The sequence below is a fragment of the Pleurodeles waltl genome, chromosome 3_2 (assembly GCF_031143425.1).
Source record: "Pleurodeles waltl isolate 20211129_DDA chromosome 3_2, aPleWal1.hap1.20221129, whole genome shotgun sequence".
NCBI lineage: Eukaryota > Metazoa > Chordata > Amphibia > Caudata > Salamandridae > Pleurodeles > Pleurodeles waltl.
Genome location: NC_090441.1, coordinates 81,921,292 through 81,946,346, shown reverse-complemented (window position 1 = coordinate 81,946,346; position 25,055 = coordinate 81,921,292). Strand labels below are relative to the sequence as shown.

General features: G+C 47.1%; 1 protein-coding gene across 2 annotated transcripts in view; it reads right to left on the bottom strand.

Annotated features, from left to right (window-relative positions):
• METTL27 (methyltransferase like 27) overlaps positions 1-25,055 on the bottom strand; it is a 60,986-nt gene that overhangs the window by 6,215 nt on the left and 29,716 nt on the right. For both annotated transcript variants that reach the window (XM_069226836.1, XM_069226835.1), the window contains exons 3-5: positions 24,618-24,746; positions 12,222-12,357; positions 11,614-11,706 (exon numbers count right to left, since the gene is read on the bottom strand). In XM_069226836.1, coding sequence (XP_069082937.1) covers positions 11,614-11,706; positions 12,222-12,357; positions 24,618-24,746 — 358 coding nt within the window. The remainder of the gene's footprint in view (positions 1-11,613; positions 11,707-12,221; positions 12,358-24,617; positions 24,747-25,055) is intronic.

Sequence of the window (25,055 nt, the reverse complement as noted above, 5' to 3'; positions counted from 1 at the left end):
ACCTTGGTTTACCAGTCCTGTCTGTCTGTCCATTCATCCTTCTGTCCGTCCATCCACCCATCCATCCACTCACTCACCTAACCCATCTGTCCATTCTTCTAACCAGTGATTCATTACTGCATTCAGCCTAAACCCATTCACACAAACTCACCAATCACCAAAAAAGCACTTTCACTTATAAAATGGCCCGACCTTTCGGCTTTGTCCATGCTAGTTGTGCATGGCAACATACAGAGATAGCGAATCCCTCTAGGGCTGACCCAAATGCCTGCGGTTTTGGTAGCAACAAGGTGAGATTTCAAACTGCAGCATTTAACTGGTCACAGTGCTGAAGCAGAGATACTCAAAGGAAGATATTCTATAGTTGGATTGGCTGTAATATATCCAATGAGACTGTAAGAGCAAAGACTGAGCTGGAGACTCAGCAGGGACTAGAGTGTTAGAGCAAGAGCTGGACTCCACACTTCAAGCTCTGGCTGACTTCGAGGCGCTCTATGGATTCACAATAAATAGAGGTTCTGCCTGTTTTCGCTGAGACTAGTGATGGAAGGTGAGCGGAGGGGTTGGGGGCAGATTTACTGCCATTACCACTTAAATGGGAGATAAGCACATTTTAGGCATCGCGATAGATTATATATTGTCACGAAGAGCTGACAGGAAAATCTGTTTTAACTCTAGTATAAACTCTGCAAGCCGGAAAGGGTTGCTAGACGAGAGGACAGCGATACTCGTCAGAGAAGACTGACTGGGTAGACCTTGGGTAGAGCTGGAGAGACAAAAATAGTCACACGCAGGAGTGACTACATCCGGGCACCTTTATGATGCCCCATGCTGCGTACTTTCAGCCATTGCTGCAGGCACACCCTACCCACCGGCCAGATCCTCCCCCCCCCCCCCCCCACTCATAGAGCCTTAGTTAGGACGGAACACAAGGATCTGGTAGAAGGGCAGGGAGAGCCCACAGACGTACGCAGTGCTGGTGACAACACCGAGCTAGGTCAGAGCAGGAAAGCGGTCACGCACCTAGGATGATGAGAGCGGGCTCTGCATGCCTCGCAGGGGGTGTGGGCGACAGACTTGGCCGCAGACGTGTTGGACAGAGACTGGAAGAGTGTGCTGGACTACCTGAAAGAAGTTTGCTCCAATTCAAGTTTTAAACTGATACAGTTCAACATTCTGCACCAGGCATACCTGATGCCCAGCAGACTGAGTCGAATGTATCAAGGGCCCCAGACATGAATGGCCCCCGGCAGACTGATGCAAGTTTTGCCAGTGGAATGCAATAGCTGCATCTTAGCGTAAGGTTACTCGGCCCAAATAGGAGCTACCTATTACAGTATGGATGCCCTTCCAGGGGACTGCCTGCTGGAGTCCATAGGCACACAATAACCAATAAGGGGGGTGGGGGGGGGAGTTAGGGAGTAAATTTGCTAATATTACATTTTTTTCTAGCCAAAAGACTGAAAGTGTGACTTTGTCGAGACTAGAGGGGGCAGTAAGCAGGTTTGCAGGGTTTATGGTTCTAGCACAGTTTATGAGGTATAATGATGAAGGCCACCTTGAAAAGGAGCAGAGGTTGGAATTTAAATATTTAACATATTGCTGATGCAACTAATAATGTGTAATGACACAGGAATCAGCACACCTACTCAGCATTCATTAACGAACAGTGGGGCACCCAGGGAATGAAAGAGATATATTATGAATGATACGGATGTGGAAGTGTTCCCATTGGATTGGTGGGCCTTAAAGAGTCTTAACATAATGAAATAAGGCATGCACAATGTCTAATTTGTTGGCAGCTGTTTTCAGTTATGATAAGTGTTAGACCTGACAGCCTTAGGGTGGTCACCCCTAACTTTTTGCCTGCCTCCCTCCACTTTTTGGACACTGTTTTTGCTGGCTTTTAGACTCTGCGCACTTTATCACTGCTAACCAGTGCTAAAATGCATATGCTCTCTCCCTTTAAACATGGTAACCTTGGATCATACCTGATTGGACTATTTAATTTACTTATAAGTCCCTAGTAATGTGCACTATATGTGCCTAGGGCCTGTAGATTAAATGCTACTAGTGGGCCTGCAGCACTGGTTGTGCCACCCACTTAAGTAGCCCCTTTACCTTGTCTCAGGCCTGCCACTGCAAGGCCTGTGTGTACAGTTTCACTGTCACCTCGACTTGGCATTTAAAAGTACTTGCCAAGCCTAAACCTCCCCTTTCTCCACAAATAAGTCACCTCTAATGTGTGCCCTAGGTAACCCCTAGAGCAGGGTGCTGTGTGGGTGAAAGGCAGGACATGTACCTGTGTAGTTTACATGTCCTGGTAGTGTAAAACTCCTAAATTCGTTTTTGCACTACTGTGAGGCCTGCTCCCTTCATAGGCTAACATTGGGGCTGCCCTCATACAGTATTGAAGTCGTAGCTGCTGATCTGAAAGGAGTAAGAAGGTCATATTTAGTATGGCCAGAATGGTAATACCAAATCCTGCTGACTGGTGAAGTTGGATTTAATATTACTATTCTAGAAATGCCACTTTTAGAAAGTGAGCATTTCTTTGCACTGAAATTTAAATCTTTCTGTGCCTTACAATCCACGTCTGGCTGGGCTTAGTTGACAGCTCCTGGTGCATTCACTCAGACACACCCCAAACACAGGGCACTCAGCCTCACTTGCATACATCTGCATTTTGAATGGGTCTTCCTGGGCTGGGAGGGTGGAGGGCCTGCTCTCACACAAAGGACTGCCACACACCCTACTGGGACCCTGGCAGACAGGATTGAACTGAAAGGGGACCTGGTGCACTTCTTAGCCACTCTTTGAAGTCTCCCCCACTTGAAAGGCACATTTTTTTTTTTTTTTAGAGATGGTGAGCGACCCATTAGGCAATGGTTGCTCCCCTGGGGGGCAAATTGTATTTAGACCATTTCTGCCCCCCTTGGGGGCAGATCGGCTGATTTTAGGTCAATCTGCCCCCAAGGGGACAGAAACCACTAGGCGCCGGGGATTCTTTTTTTGCGCCAATGTCACGCAAGGGGAGAGACCCTGTAGGCAAGGGTCGCTCCCGGAGGGGGGGGGGGGGGGGGTGTTGGGGGGAGTCAAATTTATTTTAGGCCATTTCTGCCCCCCCTGGGGGCAGATCGGCCTATTATTAGGCCGATCTGCCCCCAGGGGTGGCAGAAACCTCTACGCGCCAGGGCAAATTTTAGTTTTGTGTTTTTTTTTTGTTTGTTTGTTTTTTTAGAGATGGGGATCGACCCATTAGGCAAGGGTCGCTCCCCTGGGGGGCGAATTGTATTTAGAACATTTCTGCCCCCCCTTGGGGGCAAATCGGCCGAATTTTAGGTCAATCTGCCCCCAAGGGGGCAGAAACCACTAGGCACGCAGGGGGAGCGACCCCGTTCTTTCAAAAAATGTGATGTGTCCACGTTGTGTTTTGGGGCATTTCCTGTCACGGGCGCTAGGGCTACCCACACAAGTGAGGTATCATTTTTATCAGGAGACTTGGGGGAACACTGGGTGGAAGGAACTTTGTGGCTCCTCTCAGATTCCAGAACTTTCTGTCACCGAAATGTGATGAAAAACGTGTTTTTTAGCCAACTTTTGAGGTTTGCAAAGGAGTCTGGGTAACAGAACCTGGTCAGAGCCCCACAAGTCACCCCATCTTGGATTCCCCTAGGTCTCTGGTTTTCAGAAATGCACAGGTTTGGTAGGTTTCCCTAGGTGCCGGCTGAGCTAGAGGCCAAAATCTACAGGTAGGCACTTTGCAAAAAACACCTCTGTTTTCTGTCAAAAAATGTGATGTGTCCACGTTGTGTTTTGGGGCATTTCCTGTCGCGGGCGCTAGGCCTACCCACACAAAGTGAGGTATCATTTTTATCGGGAGACTTGGGGGAACATAGAATAGCAAAACAAGTGTTATTGCCCCTTGTCTTTCGCAAAATTTTTTCCTTCCAAATATAAGAGAGTGTGTAAAAAACACGTCTATTTGAGAAATGCCCTGTAATTCACATGCTAGTATGGTCACCCCAGAATTCAGAGATGTGCAAATAACCACTGCTCCTCAACACCTTATCTTGTGCCCATTTTGGAAATACAAAGGTTTTCTTGATAGCTATTTTTCACTCTTTATATTTCAGCAAATGAATTGCTGTATACCCGGTATAGAATGAAATCGCACTGCAGGGTGCAGCTCATTTATTGGCTCTGGGTACCTAGGGTTCTTGATGAACCTACAAGCCCTATATATCCCCGCAACCAGAAGAGTCCAGCAGACGTAACGGTATATTGCTTTAAAAAATCTGACATTGCAGGAAAAAGTTACAGAGTAAAACGTAGAGAAAAATTGCTGTTTTTTTTCACCTCAATTTCAATATTTTTCTTTTTCAGTTGTTATTTTCTGTAGGAAACCCTTGTAGGATCTACACAAATTACCCCTTGCTGAATTCAGAATTTTGTCTACTTTTCAGAAATGTTTAGGTTTCTGGGATCCAGCATTGGTTTCACGCCCATTTCTGTCACTGACTGGAAGGAGGCTGAAAGCACAAAAAATCGTAAAAATGGGGTATGTCCCAGTAAAATGCCAAATTTGTGTTGAAAAATTGGGTTTTCTGATTCAAGTCTGCCTGTTCCTGAAAGCTGGGAAGCTGGTGATTTTAGAACCGCAAACCCTTTGTTGGAGCTTGTAGGAGGCTGGCCTGGCTTGTAGTGGGTACCAAGGGGTACTTACACTCTGTACCAGGTCCAGTTATCCCTTATTAGTGTAGAAGAGGTGTTTCTAGCAGCTTAGGCTGATAGAAGGTAGCTATAGCAGAGCAGCTTAGGCTGAACTAGGAGACATGCAAAGCTCCTACTATACCACTGGTGTCATATGCACAATATCACAAGAAAACACAATACACATATACACTAAAAATAGTGCGTACCCTCAGTATGAGGATGCCAAATATACACAATATATATGTACACAATACCAAAAATATGCAGTAATAGCAAAAGGAAGTAATGCAAGCAGTGTAAAGTTACAATGTATTGCAATAGGAGCACATAGGTATAGGCGCAACACAACCCATATACTCCAAAAGTGGAATGCGAATAACGTATGGACCCCAAACCTATGTGAGCTTGTAGAGGGTCGCTGGGACTGTAAGAAAACAGTGAGGGTTAGAAAAATAGCCCACCCCAAGACCCTGAAAAGTAGGTGTAAAGTGCACCTATATTCCCCAGAGAGCACAGAAGTCGTGATAGGGGAATTCTGCAAGGAAGACCAACACCAGCAATGCAACCAAAGTGGATTTCTGGACGAGAGTACCTGTGGAACAAGGGGACCAAGTCCAAGAGTCGCGACAAAGTCGAGAGTGGGCAGATGCCCACAAAATGCCAGCTGAGGGTGCAAAGAAGCTGCCACCGGATGGTAGAAGCTGTGGATTCTGCAAGAACGAAGAGGGCTAGAAACTTCCCCTTTGGAGGATGGATGTCCCACGTCATGAAGAAGCTTGCAGAGGTGTTCCCACGCAGAAAGACTGCAAACAAGTCTTGCTAGCTGCAAGGGTCGCGGTTAGGGTTTTTGGATGCTGCTGTGGCCCAGGAGGGACCAGGATGTCGCCACTTGGATGAGGAGACAGAGGGGGCGCCCAGCAAGTCAGGGAGCCCTAACAGAAGCAGGCAGCACCCGCAGAAGTGCCGGAACAGTCACTACGAAGAGGAGTTCGGAGCTCACCCGAAGACACAAAAGGGAGTCCCACGACGCCGGAGGACAACTCAGGAGGTTGTGCACTGCAGGTTAGAGTGTCGGGGACCCAGGCTTGGCTGTGCACGAAGGAAATCCTGGAAGAGTGCACAGGAGCCGGAGCAGCTGCAAATCACGCGGTACCCAGCCATGCAGGCTAGCGTGGGGAGGCAAGGACTTACCTCCACCAAACTTGGACTGAAGAGTCATTGGACTGTGGGAGTCACTTGGACAGAGTTGCTGAATTCCAGGGACCATGCTCGTCATGTTGAGAGGGGACCCAGAGGACCGGTTAATACAGTCTTTTGTTGCCTGCGGTTGCAGGGGGAAGATTCCGTCGACCCACGGGAGATTTCTTCAGAGCTCCTGGTGCAGAGAGGGGGCAGGCTACCCCCAGAGCATGCACCACCAGGAAACAGTCGAGAAGGCGGCAGAATCAGCGATACAAGGTTGCAGTAGTCGTCTTTGCTACTTTGTTGCGGTTTTGCAGGCGTCCGGAGCAGTCAGCGGTCGATCCTTTGGCAGAAGGTGAAGAGAGAGATGCAGAGGAACTCTGATGAGCTCTTGCATTCGTTATCTAAAGAATTCCCCAAAGCAGAGACCCTAAATAGCCAGAAAAGGAGGTTTGGCTACTTAGAAGGGAGGATAGGCTAGCAACACAGGTAAGAGCCTATCAGGAGGAGTCTCTGACGTCACCTGCTGGCACTGGCCACTCAGAGCAGTCCAGTGTGCCAGCAGCACCTCTGTTTCCAAGATGGCAGAGGTCTGGAGCACACTGGAGGACCTCTGGGCACCTCCCCTGGGAGGTGCAGGTCAGGGGAGTGGTCACTCCCCTTTCCTTTGTCCAGTTTCGCGCCAGAGCAGGGCTGGGGGATCCCTGAACTGGTGTAGACTGGCTTATGCAGAGATGGGCACCATCTGTGCCCATCAAAGCATTTCCAGAGGCTGGGGGAGGCTACTCCTCCCCAGCCCTGACACCTTTTCCCAAAGGGAGAGGGTGTAACACCCTCTCTCTGAGGAAGTCCTTTGTTCTGCCTTCCTGGGCCAAGCCTGGCTGGACCCCAGGAGGGCAGAAACCTGTCTGAGGGGTTGGCAGCAGCAGCAGCTTCAGTGAAACCCCGGGAAAGGTAGTTTGGCAGTACCCGGGTCTGTGCTAGAGACTCGGGGGATCATGGAATTGTCTCCCCAATGCCAGAATGGCATTGGGGTGACAATTCCATGATCTTAGACATGTTACATGGCCATGTTCGGAGTTACCATTGTGACGCTATACATAGGTAGTGACCTATGTATAGTGCACGCGTGTAATGGTGTCCCCGCACTCACAAAGTCCGGGGAATTTGCCCTGAACGATGTGGGGGCACCTTGGCTAGTGCCAGGGTGCCCACACACTAAGTAACTTAGCACCCAACCTTTACCAGGTAAAGGTTAGACATATAGGTGACTTATAAGTTACTTAAGTGCAGTGGTAAATGGCTGTGAAATAACGTGGACGTTATTTCACTCAGGCTGCAGTGGCAGGCCTGTGTAAGAATTGTCAGAGCTCCCTATGGGTGGCAAAAGAAATGCTGCAGCCCATAGGGATCTCCTGGAACCCCAATGCCCTGGGTACCTCAGTACCATATACTAGGGAATTATAAGGGTGTTCCAGTATGCCAATGTGAATTGGTAAAATTGGTCACTAGCCTGTTAGTGACAATTTGTAAAGAGAGAGCATAACCACTGAGGTTCTGGTTAGCAGAGCCTCAGTGAGACAGTTAGGCATCACACAGGGAACACATACATATAGGCCACAAACTTATGAGCACTGGGGTCCTGGCTAGCAGGGTCCCAGTGACACAACAACCATACTGAAAACATCGGGTTTTCACTATGAGCACTGGGCCCTGGCTAGCAGGATCCCAGTGAGACAGTGAAAACACCCTGACATATACTCACAAACAGGCCAAAAGTGGGGGTAACAAGGCTAGAAAGAGGCTACTTTCTCACAGTGCCATTTTCAGGGGAAAAACCACAAGCCTTCTTCTGCAGCCACATTTTCCAATTTTTTTGAAAAAAACGAAATTTTCACTGTATTTTGGCTAATTTCTTGGCCTCCTTCAGGGGAACCCACAAAGTCTGGGTACCTCTAGAATCCCTAGGACGTTGGAAAAAAGGACGCAAATTTGGCTTGGCTAGCTTATGTGGACAAAAAGTTATGAGGGCCTAAGCGCGAACTGCCTCAAATAGCCAAAAAAAGGCCTGGCACAGGAGGGGGAAAAGGCCTGGCAGCGAAGGGGTTAAAGAATAAACACTTCCTAGTGTTTAGAAACACAAGGCGCCAACTTTACTAAAATTCTCCAAACTTCAGGAGGTGTTTCCTGAAGTCCTCCTTCCAGGTACAGAAGGTCCAAAGCACAAATACAAGGGTCTAGAATCTCCTGGATGGTCCTTGAAAAGTTGGACCACAATTCCCACAATGCACCTGCCCAAATCCTTAAAAGTCCGCTGGATGCACTCCTGCTGGGGACTTGCTGGGGATGCTGCAGGTGAAGCTCTGTTGACCTGAAGCTGCGGGGAGTCCACTCCTGAGTCCTTCCTGAAGCAAGGCACAGTTCCCAGGGTTGTAGTACCAGATTGTGCAGCAGGGGCAGTTTATTCAGAAGTGCAGGCCAAGGGTGCAGATCCAGATTCCAGCAGGGCAGTCCTTTTTCTTCTTGTAGTTTCAGGCAGCAGATCTGAGGGGCTATGCATCTCTCACATTTTATTCCCAGCTCCTGGGCATCGGAAAGGGGGCACCCCAACCAATAGAATGCAGAGTGACACCCAGAAGCATGACCACCTCCAAATTGTGGCATGTTCCTGTCCCAGAAAGCACCATTCTTCCAAAATCTATGATGACTGAAATTTCAGCACAGCAGTAAGAGCTGACTAACCATCCTCCAGTGTGGCACATTTCCATAGCTCTCCTCCTCCGATCATCCGCAAATTCCTTGTTTAAGCTTGGTATCTGGCTGAGGGGGCAGAAGGTGGGGGTTAGGTGATCGGACATTCCCTCCTGTCCTGCTCTCCCTTGAGGCTGTATGCTGTATTATCTGTCCCCCTGCTCTGGCATTCCTGTATAGCCCCAGAGATGCCCTTCACCAGATAGGCTGTCCCTAGCACCAAAGTCGAATAGGGACACCATTTCCATTTAAATGCAGACTGTAGAGTCAGGTAGCATTTAAAAATGACAGAAAACCTCCAGCAGTGCCCACATGCAAAGGGCAGCAATTCTGCTGGGCCTCTACTCTCATGCCCTATTATGTACTAGGGTCTTATAGGCAGTTGGCACCTCTTTGCCATATTATTTACTAGGGACTTATAGGGGCTGTTATGCAAATGGTATGAATTTAACTTTTAAAGACAGGCTGAAAGGCAGGCCTGCATTTAAAAGGACAGAAAGCACAGAGCAGTGCACATATGCAAGTGCAAAAATTCTGCTGGGCCTCTAGTCTCCATGCCCTAATATATACTAGGGGCTTATAGGCAGATTGTATGCCCTTGCCCTATTATATACTAGGGACTTACAGGGTATATCAGGCCAATTGGAAGGGTACCCTATTACCTAGTGTACTCTACTACATGTGTGTGTTTTAACATTGCACTGGCCTGGGTCTGGCTAACAGAGCCCAGGGCAAAGTCAGAGTCAGTTATCATCAGCACCAGTCAGCAACAATAAATGGTGGTGAACAGGGCAAAAATAGGACTTTGCAACAGATACACAAACGTTTATGCATGAAACCACATTACTAGAGTTGCCTACAAACTGCCCTTGCACAAAGCCAGTTCACTCCACAAAAACACAATCAGCCAAGTTGCTGATTCCAAAGTGCAGATTCTCAATGGAAAATGTCCTGCGGCAGACGTAAGTTCCTAACCTGCTCTGTGTAAGTCCCTGGGGTTCTACTCAGCTCCAATTCTACACCTCACACTGATGAGAGGCAAAGCCATAAAATTACCTTGTCTGGTGCTAGATACAGCAGACATTTTTACAACAGACACAGTACCACGGTGCACTGCAGAGATTGAGAAAACATGTCATGGGCTGTCAGAAAGTTGTGCAAAACACAAAGCACTTGGCTGGGTGAATCTGCAGAGGAGTAAAACACCACATGCAGATATACTGTGTTGACTGCAGAAAATATAAAGGAAGGGAATAAAGAACTAAACAATTTCTTTGGATTAGGAGAGCTGTTTCCAGGTCAAGGGAAGCACAGCAGCAGCAAGGTAAATGCCCACATTGCCAATCAACCATAAGAACAATGATGTAAACCTCCTCAACTACAATTTCAAGACATTGAGAAGATTCAGCATTCTAAAACACTCAGAAACATAGAAATAGAAAAAGGCCTACTAACTGAACGTAATCATACACACTAACGCCTATTGCCAGGTTAAGAGACCAGAAGGCTTGACAAGCAAGGAGTGCAGCTGTGAGATCCTGTGTGGAGCCCACCCAAGGGTTCTTTTGTTCCTCAAAAAGCAAGAAGGAAGTAACTAAGAGGTGGAGAGCCTGACAACCGCATAGGCAACTCTATGCTTCTTCGGTATAGACAAGCACAACATTTATTTCACAGGAACAGTTGGGAAGGGGTAGAAATTAACTAGGCAACAAAAGGGGAAGGGCATCTTTTTCAGGTTGCAACATCGAGGGTCTCTTGAGGATATAAACATTTCAAAATATATGGACATATAAAGACAAAAACAGCAGCACAGAAAGACAACGCACAGGGAAAAAAAAGCTGCAGACACAGAAGAATCTAGACAGAGATGCTCACCTGACACTCTCGAACCTGTTTCAATTATCAAATCTTCCCCACCAAATCCCTATCCTCAATGAATTCTATAAGTTTGTAAATATCCTATGTCTTCCTATCTTTAAGGCGAGAAGAGGATATCTGCTTCATCTACTGAATGTTTAAGGACACCAACTTGAAGCTATTGAGGTGTAAACTCCACCTGTTCTCTGAGAGGAAACAAGTGCTCTGTCCTGACACCAGGGTGACCATGATTCAGTCTTTTGATGCAAGTTGCAGCATTAAAGATGTTGCACATTTGCATCAACTGCACATCTGGAAGTAACAAAGAGCATTTCTCACCAGTACTGAATCTTCCCAAGAAACCCAGTAGTAAGCATGATTTGCTTCTAGGTTTCCTCATTTCACATAGTAATAGGGAACATTTCTGTACACCTCGCCACTGACTGGCTGTACACCCAAGCTTTTCCCAGATTAGAATCCATAATTAGAATTCAAAATAATAATCCTTAGCTTTTTCCAGATTAAAATCCCTGCCTGTACATCCCAGCTCTTTCGTCGAGAGAGAGTTCTTCCCCACAGAGTCAAGGTGCTGTTTAAACAGTTATAGAAACTACAATTCTTTTATATCATCTATTGGAATATTCATTTTACAGGAAGAGTAACATGGCCAAAATCTGAGCACACCCCAGTCCACTCATCTAGATAAGGTTTTAAAATCAGGTTGAAGTCCTTATGCAGATGCCAGAAAACAAAATGGGGAAGAGGGAAGAAACCACCAAAAAGGAGGAGGATTTTGGCTTATGGTCAAATTAGATGTAACACATACAAAGAATTTGCATCCAGAGAAAGTCAAAGAAACACTGTTCTAAACTCAGCTCTACCAATTTACTAAAAGCCATGTCATTAAAGGCATTCACATTTTCCTACGCCTAAAATAGTAAATATGTGAAATGTAATGTCATTCTGCAATTTACATGTGTAAATTTCCAAAATCAGGTACAAAATCTAAGTTCATCTTTCAACAGCCCCCCACCACTTCACATACAGCGCTCCAACCCAGCATACAGTCATTGACACAGAAACAGACACAATGGAGGAGTCTCTTACCAGGCTTTGTCACATGGAGCAACTCAGGTACAACACTACAGGGCACCTGCCCCTCACTCAGGGCTCCTACTACGATGACAGCATCGTACTGCTCTGCGAGGGCAGAAAAAACAGACATCAGCACCGCCTTATTACTCATAGGAAGTATCTCCCCACAAGCAGCTATGAGTAAGATACACACCAGGGACAGCACAAGTTCCCTGCTCAATATTTCTTCCCATTCAACATGACCATCCTACTGCTTTCTTCTAAATCTACATTCTGCGGCTACAAATTGGAGGGCTGGGCCATAAGACATTCATGCTGTAACCTCCGGAAAGATCTGGAAGTAAAGGATGTGGGAATATACAACTCTGCCTGTTGGGCAATAATCTGGGGGTGAACATGGCAGGCACAGATATTGCAGTTGCTGTGGTGGCCACTGCCGAAGGGTTGAAAAGAATCTCGGATCCCACTGCTGGACATCACTTACTCCATATTATTTATTTCTCTGTGCATCCTTAACTCCGTTCAAGGTCCTCCAGCAGATACTACTGACCACTGCCTCTCGTTCTCTTACTTCCTCTCTTCCCTTCCTGCCCTCTCTTGCCACTTTCCTGGCATGTTACCTGCAGGTGCTAACAGTGGGCCTTGTCCCAGCATGCATTGCTTCAGCTCCAAGTAAAGATTCTTCTGGTGTGCGACCTCAAGCATCTGCTCGCTGCCATCCACGCCATGGAAGAACCGGAATCCGTGCTTCGATAACTGGTGGGAAAGAGTAAAACAAGATATGGATCCTGAGGGAAAAGACGATGGAAAACTGGGAGGACACAACAGAGTACAGTAAGATTGGCATAGGGCTCCTCCCCCTGTGATGGCTAAGTCCATACTTAGGAAGGACCTTGGTGTAGATACTGCTGCCTGTTTGAGGGGCTCCCGAGCCAATCGAGGTTTCTGAGCAGTATGTGGTGGTTTACTGCTGTTTACTACTGATGTCCCTGGCTAAGCAGTCCTGCTGCACTGCAAATTGATAACCAAGTTATACTAATTGGGCACCTGACTTTCTAAAGCGGCAAAGTTAAATGGTAAAGGATTACTCTAGGAGGCGGTGGATCAGAAACTGAGATACAACATAACACAGAAAATAAAATACACTAAACTCAATAGCTTCTCAGAACTATAAGAAATGGGTCTTCATTATGTGTGGGGCAACAGGGCAATTAAAATATGATGCACACAGTAAATTTGAAGGTCCTAGCACCGTCTGGTTTCAGGATTCTATCCACAAACTTTCTGGTGTTTATGTGTTAGGCTGTAGATTTTTATACCATATAGTCCAATAGTAATTCTAAGGGCCAGTAAATAGTTTGAATGCTCTTGGCAGCTATTTGGGAAGTGCAGGTATAACATTTAGTTATGTCCGTGGAGTAAACAGAGTAGTCCTGAGTGCAAAATGAGACAACTCACTGGGTTTGGTTTCAAGGAGGTAAGTCCCCTAAAAATTGTAAGGCAAAACAATCCTACCACTGATGACTGGAGAAGGGGTCTCACTCAAGTCCAAATCTGTTCAGGTTGCCAAAAAGGAAAGCTCACACAATAGTCTCAGTGTGCTGATAACAAGGCTAGAACAGGAATCCAGTAGTCGTTGTGCTATGGGCAGAGTCAGAGAAGACGAGACCCATTTAGCACAAAACTTGTTTCATAGTCATAAAGAAGGCAGAGCCTAGTACTGGACACCCACAAATAAGTTGTCTTGGGCCTAGGAGGAGTGACTAACTCAGGAGGCCCTTATGTAAAAATGTGCCACTTGCTGTCAATATTCTTGGTCGGTGAGGTCTGCTATGGGTCTGGGAATATTCACAGGTTCCACCAGCTGGATCTGGGAACTAGAATTTAGTGTCAGCAGCCAACCCAAACTTTAAATATGTAAAACACCTGAAAGGGTAGGGCTGGTGAGACCATTCAGGTGCTTCCCAAATCAGGACACCCAGATGTAAAGGGGACACTATACCAAGACCTTAGGTGAAGAGGATGAAGAGGGGAAAACCTCAATAACCTTTTCGGAGGGTGGGTCATGCCTGATAATGTGCTCTCCTGACAGCGGTCGGGTGGGGGATGGTGCAGTCTCAACACAGTCCTGGAAAGCCACTTTGGAGCATACCAACCTGTCGGTGATGTAGTTATTCAGGTTGATTCTGGCTCCCTGGGCTGCAAAATCTTCTTTGCTTACATCTTACATCTCAAAACATCATCCATGCTGGGCTTGCTTCAGTCAGCCTCGCTTGAGCAAGTCTTCTTTTTGGTACTAGAAATTATCCTCTCTTGTGTCTGGAAATTTATCATCTCTTCTTCCCAGATGGTCATAACAGCAAGGCCTCTCAGGCATGTAGCTTGTTGCTCGACTTAGAGAGCAAATATCTACCCACAAGGCCATGTTCCTAATAAACATTCTCTCAGCATTCATACAGGTCTGGAGGCACGGGTCCAAAGCCAAAATAAACCAAAGTGAGAACACCATTCACAACTAACCCTTCTCCAGTCAAAAAGGGAGGGTTTTCCATCTCTTCCCAGGCTTATGAACCTACTGGCAGAGTAAGAGTTAGTTAGTGCCAGGGGGACTTGGTTGATTGGCCACACACAGCACTGGCCAAGGGTTCCAGGATTCCAGGCATCACCCAGAACAATGGAACTCGGATACATTAGAAGAAAACTGGTTGACAGGGAAACAGAGTTGCTTTCTCGTCTTCAAACAGACACTTAAAAACGGAGTACATACAGATTGGCAAGTACACAGAGGACAAGAGCAACCTGCATGGGAGCCACCACATTCTCTAGTCAAATACTGTGTCTGCTATGGATACCACTCACCTGACATTTGGTGTCCCGTAACACAATATTCCACACATCCCTGGGAAAGATAGCACCCTGGTTATAGGGGGCTGGGATGATATTACAGGGAAGACCGATAGTCTATTAGCTCCATGGAAACAAACTTGTGCCTCTCTAACTACTAACAGGTCCTCCCAATCACCAGTCAGGAGGGGGCAGGGACCACATACTACTACGTGTCAGAGTACACTCATTGTACCCTCATACAAGTAGAGCTTACTCTCTGCTGTTGAATGCCACCATATCAAGTAGAGCACATCCTATGAAATCACAGATTGTCAAGACCAGTGGAAGGTACAGACGGTGGACTAAACGCCCCCAGAAGAAACCTATAAGGAAAGCAGTACAGCTTTTTCAAGGTATGCTGAGATATGTATCCCTACATAAGAGATACAGGGCTTAGGGTACTTCAATCTCCCTTGGCACGGGGCCTGGGGGGATAGGGGGTGAGGGACAAAGCCATGAAAGAAACAGGTTTATCCACCATTACCCTGCTCTGTGCCCTTGTTCTGTCAGCTCTGGGTGCAGTTAGTCAGGTTGAATCAGGCCTGCAGCCAGGTTTTGATGCTCTGACACTAGTGATAACTGGGAGCCTATTGTCTTCAGGGTCGAGTGCGAATGGCAATCCAGCATTTAGTGGATTCCAGTTTCTAAACCTTGTGGTCTAGAAAAGAGGTTTTTCTGCAAGACCTGAAGATTGTCGAGTTTTCTAGGGATAACCCTTTTGGTCACCATGAAGGGGGGTGGCTGGGCGGAGACCTTTCCTTAGGGCTGATTTAAATGTAGAAGTGAGGCAGGGTTACCAGCCCCTGGTGTTTGAGGCTTTCACCTGCGAGTCTGTGCCACCAACAACCTCAGGACTTCTTGCTGTTCCTTTAATTGTAATACACAAGTCCAGTGGTATATTTGTTTTTCATTCATTGGACACTAGTTTAGCCTCGGCTTTAGTCTGTAGCCTTCATCACGGTGAGGCTGAGGAGGGAGGGTGACACAGCATCCTAAGAGAAAGAGTCTCAGGCAGGAGAAGAATGGGATACAGAAGAAAGGCGAAGCTGAGGCTATCAGAGGCTGTGGGGTGGAAAGACCCTAGCAGAGTACACTTGACAGCTCCCTCTTCATTGGATGGCTGTAGCAGGCAGGGTGTGCTGGCACATGAGACCTGTGCCAGGAGACTCTTGAAACACTTTACATGATTTCAATATGCTGCTCTTTAACAGGGTGCTATGTTTTGTTGGATGTCACCCCAAATGAGAACTCCTTTTGAGACTTGTGGCTCTGGACCCAAGAGGAAGTCATGGGACTAGTAATGGTTGGTGGCAGCAGGTTATAGTAGTGGGGCACAAGCCCTTTCATTCAACCACCAGTGAGAAGACTGCCCACTGGCTCTACCTGGTTCATCTGTATAGTATGTCATGACAAGTCCCCTGACTATGCCCAAAGTGTGTTTGTTAGTGCTGGGGTACATGAGAGGTAGGGTACCCATGTTGCGGTTCACCTCGTAATATGGTACCTCTTAGGATTTAGAGAAGGGGAATGATGCTTCTCCTGAGTGTCTCCCCAGCTTCCCCCCTTCATCCAGAAATTAATTCTAAAGGCAAGTGGAACAATCTGGCGTACATCCTACTCCTACAGAAACACACACAAATAACCTCTTATTAGTCAATACTGTGCCTGGGCCAAAGTAGTACGAGCAGGTATGCCTCTGGTCTGGCAAGAGTAACATGTGAACAATGAATTTGAATAAGGTGTGCAGACATACCTTTTGGCTGAGAAGATGGGATGACCGTTGTGGTGTTGGTCTATCTGGAAGCAACACACATGCGGGTTGTGAACTGCTTGCTATTGTTCTGCTCCACGCTGAAAGGAAAATGCACTCAAAGCTGGATGTTTATCATAAAGATTTGGGACTAACTTTAAATTTGACTGAACAGTAGAATTTGCAACCTCTCCTAAGAAATGATATGAGCCACTCCCTGCAGCATATCCACTGTTAATCTTTGGAGTCAAGGAGCTCTGCACACCAGGGTAGAAAAATGTGAGGGCTAGAGGCAGAATTCCTTTTTGTCTCCCCTGGAAGGGTGAAGCCTATACTGCTAGGACTGAGGAAAATACTTTGATACTTAAAAGGAGAAAAGGAAGAGACTGCCCTGTAATTGAATGACCTCTTTTGTCTAGGACTCAGATCAGACCATCAGGAGGTTGGACAGCCCGAGACTGCCAGACATCTGCAACTGCTGTCCAGCCTAATCTGAACTCAGTACATTTGTGCCCTGCATTGCTGTGCACCTTTCAATGTGTGGCCTGAATGTCCCCGTGAGGCCAGCATGCCTGCATCCCGCACTACTTGTATTGGGCAATGCTGATGTCCATGTAAGACTCGTTCGTCTTCACCTTGCATTTCCATACGTCTTTCGTAATGAACACGCTGATGTCTGTGTGAGGACTGTTCCTTTGGACACTTCTTTGCTGTGCAACGTTTCTTCATACAACGCAGATGGCCATGTGAGGTTTCAGTGGCTCACCATCCACATGCTAAGAACCTTTCCCTTAGAGCAGCCACCAACCACCGCTGCTGCCCAGGGATCTTGTGCTGCACCAGTCCACTTCTGCTTCTTCCGGTGACCTCAGGCGGCATGGCCACTGCTAACCAAGATGGATCAGGCAGTGCAACCCCATCTGTGACTCCTGTTGAGCTGTTTATAGATAATCTTAGAGAACTGAAACTGGCATTGGGCTGCTGCGTCAAGAAAGCTCAAGGCAGATGCTGCACTTGCATCTAGAGAAGGTTTACTTGCATCATTGAACCTCCACAGAGCACAGAGGCATAAAACATGGAGCAATTACAGCACATCTGAGATGCACATTCGGAAGATAGGTTAAGGCCACATACCTAATTAAAGTTACTGATCATGTTACCTTAATGATAATAAACGGCATATTTGTTTTAGGAATTATACTGCTTGGACATTGTATTTATTGTGAATGATAAATGTCTTGACTAAACCTTCTACCCACCATCACCCACAAGAGTGAGACCTGATCACTTAAAAAGTCGAAAGTCAAACACTAAGAGAAGGTGCTTGGCTACTCAGTGAGTGGTACCTGGCTTCTGTGTTGCAAAGGACAGCACCAGTGCTTGTCACAAAGACTGGCTGTTTGCCCTCGACTCACACAGGTCGCAGACAAAGGCCTAATAAGGATGAAGTGAGGAGATAAATGGGGAATCTGTAGGGACAAAACTGTGGCATCTGGTATGAAAGGGAGGAGGCTTAGAGGGGATATAGCTGAAGTACCGATTGAAAGAAGGCTCACAGGAGAGAAGGGGCTGAAGAAATGGAAGTGAGAATTAGCACTGCAGCATAAACACACTGAAAACATGACACTTAATGAATGTCAAGGGTGTGGAGACAGTGTTAATGTAGCAGTCTGTCTGAAGTATGTGTAATGACATGTAGGGGTACGGTGACCATGTAAAAGAAGTGGCAGCGACACTTCATAAAGCAGACACTTGAAATGTCCACAGACAAAATGGTGGTATTGGTAATGCTCAAACTACTTACCCATATTCATCATTAATCCTGGTTACCATTCCTCATCCTAATCACTACATCCGAAGAGGAGTCTGGCTCATTAAGAGATACATCCCGATCTTTGAAGAATCCAGATGTATTTTGAGTTCCATCATATTAGCCAGCTCCTGGGGAGCAGCATCCAACCACTGAGACCGATCTAATAAGGAAGCTTCATAACACCATCTCATGCTTCTTTCTTGACAACTGAATTATCGTTTGGCCTGAAGTTTGCCTCTGTCCTCAGCACCATACAATTCCTGAAAGATTCTTTGATAACATGAAGGCCACATATTTCCCTCATTTGATTTAACTTTGTAAAGAATTCCTTATGTAAGTAATTTGTTGCCACTTTGTTTAGAAGTTGAAAGGATGGGTCATGTGAAGTTGCTGGAGTACGCCCACAATACAAGCAAAGGTACGAGATGGAGGTGTATCAGAGAAAACAACAGACAAATCGCCCTCCAAATGTCTCCTTGGATCCCAGTCCACCAGGGACCTTCTCAGAGGGCATAAGCAGCCGTGCACTGGCCCCATGCTTTAGTCACCCACAGCCCCACGTGAATTCCATCATGTTAGAACTATAAGGCTTGGTCTGCTTACTCTTCATTGAAAATTGGCTGATGAACACAGTCCTGGAAAACTGAGGTCTGAAACTCTTCTCTGTAGAGTGGGCGCACCACATACCTGAAAAGACACCACCCCATGGAGCCTTACCATGACCAGCCATTGCTCATCTCCTTAACTACGGCGATCGTGACCTTGTGCTACAACAGTTCCAGGTGAAGGGCCCCTGGTGCTACGAAAATGCAGAGACTGCAGCATACCCTGACTTCACAGCAGAAGTACATCGACTTTGCGGCTCTTACACAAAAGTCAAACAACGTCTCTGAGAGCTGTGGATCAAATACTCATTCTTGTTTTTGGCAAAACTCAAAGTACTTGATGGCGAGACATCCCACATTTTCTCAACCTTGGAGGATGTGTGGATCTGGCTCAATGCTCAAGGACTGGCTCACACTACCGCAGAGAACCAGGCGGTCAGCAAGTGGGTGGTGCTCCGACCTAAACGAGGAACATCAGTACTCACCCCACTCACGACCAGGTGGCCGTAGAGTAGGCACGAGTGGTAGCGGAGGCTTCACAGCACAATCCTTTTGTTCTGATGAGATCTTGGTGTGTCTTGGAATTTCGGCTCGGACATGAGTGACTCTGAGACTTCAACAACAAGCACTAATCATGGAACTCACACTGTGAGCAGCAGATGACCTACAATGAACGCTTTCCTAGGACAGCGGCCCTGATCACGGCAGGGGAAGGAAAACTGTCTAGGGCATCTCTATCACGGGCAACTACAACCACTTCAGTAGGCCGGATACAGAGTTATCTGAGATGAGCATAGCCTGTGGAAAACTCGAATAGCCGATGACAGATGCCTCCACATGGATTCCAAAGAGGACATATTACACCTTCTAATAAGTTTATTCATTTGTTTAAACATTGGGGGGGTATGGCTGGGGATGCAAGAGCCACCTGACTTGGGAGTGGAAAAGCCCTTTTGGTTCTTTTGTTTTATTATTACTGTATTGCTTTAACGGAGTCTTTTCGAGTTGCTGGTGTTTTTCAACACAACATCACAAACATGGTTGGTTGCAGTGAGGGGTAGCAACTTTCACAGGGCACTACATCCACAGGAAAACAGCATACTGGCCTGGCACTACAGACACACAGTATGAGAACCCATATAGGTAATCACCCCCCACTATATAACGTTATGACATGGAATGTGCGTGGCATGGCTACTCCTGCCAAACGCTACCAAATTTATGCTTACCTCAAGAGCCACTACCTACACGCACATAGCTATGCTGCAAGAGGCACACCTAAGGCTTGCAGAACTGATTAAGGTCAGCGCAAAATGGAGGGGACAGGTGTACTGCACATCTGCATCGGTCTACACATGTGGAGTACTCATTTGCATTGCCCCTGGGGTTTCACATGTAGTAGACACTCAGTGTAGACACAGGAGGGGTTTACATATTAACGGAGGGGCTCCTCTCACCTTTATGGGAGTATATGCGCCCATCACCAACCAATCAAGCTTCCTGGACACACTTACCCCTGCGCTCTAATGGGACCCACATTCTCTGAGGATATGTGGTGGCGACTTTAACTGTAACTGTGTGCTGAACATAGACCTTGGCCGCTCTGTCATCCCCTCCATGTAACAGTGCATGTATCTGCATAATGCAACACTTCCACATCTGGCTGGCCCAAAGACGATTACATGATTCATGGTGCCTAGGGCACCTGTTGGATTGCAAATTCTTGTTCTACTCCCCTGTCTCAAACATTCACACCAGGCTGGACCTCTTCCTATGCACCGAGCAACTGGGGGTACAGATTATCTGATCAGAATATCTGGCTTCCACCCTCTGAGCTTGCCTCCCTTTGCAACCAGCCCTGCAGTGGGGCAGGCCTGACCCCAGCATACCCACTTGGAGGCTGCAGACCGAAATGCTTTTCGACCCCCACCATTCAGGGAAGACCTGCCGAAGTGTGTCACCCAATACTTTGACCTCAATAAAGGATCCACCCTGTCCTGAGTACTGAAATTAGATGCAAAAATGTGGTAACACGAGGTCCCTGCATGACCGCCACATGGGGGATACGCCGACACATGTAGGGGGAATTGATGGCCCTTGAGTGGGAGCTGCGCCCTCTCGAAACTAAAGTGGCCAACCGGACCTCGATGGCTGAGTAACCAGTGGCTGCGTAAACAGCGCAGTGAAGCAGAAATGCACCTGGGGAAGTACAACCACAAGTGGCGCATGATCATGCTACCTGCCAAGGAGGACCGCTCGGGCAGGCTGCTTACATGGCGGGTAAAAGAAAACCTGTGGCATTCCCAGATAGGAGCTAGTACAGTAGACAATGGTACACTAGTCACCACCACACAAGAGTCCATTATAGCCACATTCTGGGACTACTGCCAGTCTCTGTACAAGACCACAGACTCTCCACGTTCGGAGCGAATTGTGTGGATTCTTACAAGAGCTATTGCTGACCAAACTGTCCCCGCTTCAGCAGGCTGACTTAGATGAGCTACTCCAACTAGAGAAAATACGAGCAGCTATCACTCAAACTGCCTGGACCAGGACGCCAGGAACTGATGGGCTACTGATTGAATATTACGCCACATTCTCTGCCCAAGTCACCCAACATCTACTACAGGTGTTCAACGAGACCAGAATAACAGGTCAATTCCCAAACTCACTTAGCGAGGCTCTGATTGTGGTCCTACCCAAGCTAGGTTGGGACCCATTAGACGTACACTCTTACCGAACGTTATCACTTCTGAGCCTAAATTATAAAATACCAGGCAGGGTATAGGTAAATTGGCACCATAGTGCACGATGATCAATAAGGGTTCATACCTGGGCGTAGAACCTTCATAACCATCCAACTTCTGTTGAGCCCCATCCGGAATACCCCATCTGAGGCCCATGGCTGGGTGGCGGAATGTCTTGAACATCGAAAAGGCAGTTGACACCCTGAGTTGGGACGTCTTACTGCTGACTCTAGAATACATAGGGTTTGGACCCGGACAACTGAGTTGGATTTGCACACTGTACAAGAACCCATGGAGAGAGCTTGGAAAGGTCAGCTGATCTCGTACAGTTTCATAATACAGTGGGCCACTAGGTAGGGGTGTCTCCTCTTTCAGCTGCCAACTGAGCCTATGACCATAACACTGGGGGATTTCAGAAGGAGGCATGCACCACATTGTCTCATTATATGCAGAGGATGTCCTAGTTTTCTTACAGTGGGTGGGGCCTCCCTACCGGGCTTGATGATCTTACTAGACAAATTCTACACCATCTCAGGGCTCAAGGTAAAGTGGCCCAAATCATGGTTTTTCACTTTAGCACCAACACCAGACCTGAACAGGACAGCCCCACTGGGACTCTGGCTTAGATGGTGTTAGGATACCTTTAAATACCTAGGCATCCAGATATATCACACAGACAAAGACATTAAAGAAGGCAACGTATACAGGGATCTAGAATCAAATTGCAGATCTCTACCCTTCTGTCACTCACTGCCCCTTTCCCCGCTGGGCTAAGTGGCGATCTCCAAAATGTTGCTGCTACCCCACCTACTCTACTTCTTTGCAGCATCAGGCTCCCTAGATACTTCTTCCGAGAGCTACATGGCATCCTGTTTGAATTTATATGAGGTGCGGAATGAAGGCAAGTAGCTCTCACCATCCTGCTGCGACCTGTACTTGAGGGAGGACTCAGTGTGCAAATTATGAATTGTATCATGCACCGGCACAACTGCAATATGCACTGCGCTGGTTGCAAACAACTGCTTGTCCAGAGAGGGCAGCCATCGGTGCAACTCTAGGAGGGATGAGTATTTACGCATAGCTGACAGACCTGGAAAGTCGCCCACAGACGGAGACACGCCAAATGACAGTGACTCAAATGTGCTGCCACAGGTCTCCATATTCCGTACTCCCCATCAATAGTGATATGGCACCTACCGGGACTCCACAAGGTGATGCAGAGACATGACATGGAACTGTGGAGGGAGGCGGGGACTGGCCAACTGGGAGATCTATTTTAGGATGGCAACCTCATGCCCTTCCAAGACATTATGGCACCTATGGCACAGGAGCTGACCACTTCCTGACATATCACGCTATAAAACACGCAGTGCATACCACCTGGAATACCGGGGGAGCAGAACAACACTTCATGTTCTTCTAAATCACGGAGGCATATGCCGAGCTATCACCATATTACACACCACTGAACTCACGCCCACCAGGGAGCACCGAGGGGGCGTGGGCCAGGTGGAACAGTGATCTATCAGAGAAGGCTTGGTCCAGAGCACTCTAGCACATGAAAGAGGTGTCCCGAAACCCAAGATTCTGTTTCACACAATTCAACTATGTACATCACACCTAACTCTCCCCTCAATGCATTGAGCGCATGCTCCCAGCACTGACTCCCGAATTCCGTAGGTGTAAGCTTCTGGAAGACGGATTCTACCACATGATCTGGGAGTGCTCATGGTGCAGCTGGCCTGGAATTAGGTCACGGCTACCATCTCAGAACTTGTGGAACACAGGCTTACACCAACACCCAAGTCCTGCTTATTGGGTCTCTGCCCCCATGCTAAAGGTGACAAACACCTGCATAGATTTATTGACTTAGCGTTTGTCCTGTTTAAGCAACAAATTGTAATATCATGGAAGGAACCCATGACCCCGGACACACAACTCTGGCTCACCAAATTGCTGACATTGGCGCATGCCGAAGAAAATGCCCTCAGGCTAATACATACAGGAATAGAATGGGTAATGGGTGCTGGGAGACTTATATTGAGAACTTTGAAGCAAAAAAACAACACACACTCACCCTGAAGAGCAATTTCTCCCAGCACCAAGGGGACACACCAACACAAATTGACGAACAAAACATGTGAGTGGGTATAGGGCACATTACAGACCCATATACTGGAGGGACAACACCCCAACATTCCCCCGCCTGAAGGCTCGGGCGTAGAAGGACCCCAGGGAGAACACGGGGAGCCCAAGAAAGAAAGAGCGATACAGTCGCAAGATGTGCAACCCTGCATGGCCACCAACATGCAACACACTCTCCAGTGCTGTTACCTATCACCGACACATAGGCATTAGTGTTCACCACCCACGACTGTGCCACAATGCTCATGACACACTTTTGAGATAATGGCAAAGTTCACGAACCACCAATACACTCCAACAACATGAAAAAGGAATGCATTACTTATATCCTCAGCAGACTCCACCATTACAGTTGTTTTGGTTTATATTTTCTTCTCCTCTATATCTTGTTACAGGATGATGTTTTGAGATGTGATGACAATTCAAATACAATATGTATGCTTTCACTATCCGAACTGCAACTTACCATTGTCTTATTTTCTGTAAAAAAATAAATAAACTACCCCTCCAGCACAAACCCTGAAAGAATGATGTATGGGGGTCCTATGCCTTTGTGGGAGGCCAACAAATCTTCAATGCGTCAGGCTAATGGGCCAGAAAATGCCTAACTTCTGGATCTCTTGTTACTCCATTTACAGACCTTGCGTTTGATCTGGTGACATCTGGGAGGAGAGAGGAATGAATACCACAGCGGCCATCCCACAATATCTATTTTGGGGTAAACAGACATTTGACGCAATTGTGAACCAACACAACCGGGACAAAGTACGAAGATAATTACCACAACTATGTTTTCTGTGAGAATCTATGTTGAAGATTAGGAGAATGGGGAAGAGATGGAACGGAATAGTGTGTAACATTTGTTTGCTAAAAACTTTGCAATGGAGTGTTTGTCAGAAACAGGTGGGTGTCCTCTCACAGGCCTAAAGACTAGAGCAAGGAGAGGGGATGAGGTGGTGCTACAGAGTGTGGTAATACCGCTAGCAAGAGTGTGGTGACATTTTTGACTCAATTGTAGGCTTACAGTGACTACTGTGAACGAAGTAGCAGAAGTTTGGTCATCTTGTTACCTCCACAGCCACAAGTCCTGTGCCACAAGCCACATCTAAGACCAGTCTTGAATCGCGATCAGTCGGGAAAGCGGATGCCAGACAGTCGGCGGCCAGGCGGGGAGCGCGGTATTCCAGAACATCCACATCCTGCAGAGAATAGAGGGTGTATGACAGAGGCTCACCTGGGCATCCTGTGCATTGTGAAAGAGACACTTCACAGATAAAAATATGGGTTTCCCCCCAAACAGTCTAATTTGATACGACATCCTGGAATGGGCCACTGCATATCTCAAAAAGAGGGGTCACTCTAACACGCTCATATCTGGGGATACTCTACAATTATTACTGAAGGGAAGAGACCTCCCCCACACAGCTAAAAAACAAGGACTGTTGAAATGAGTCGTCGTGAATATGTTTTATGATGGGTATCTTTATTTAAATAAAACAAATAGATCA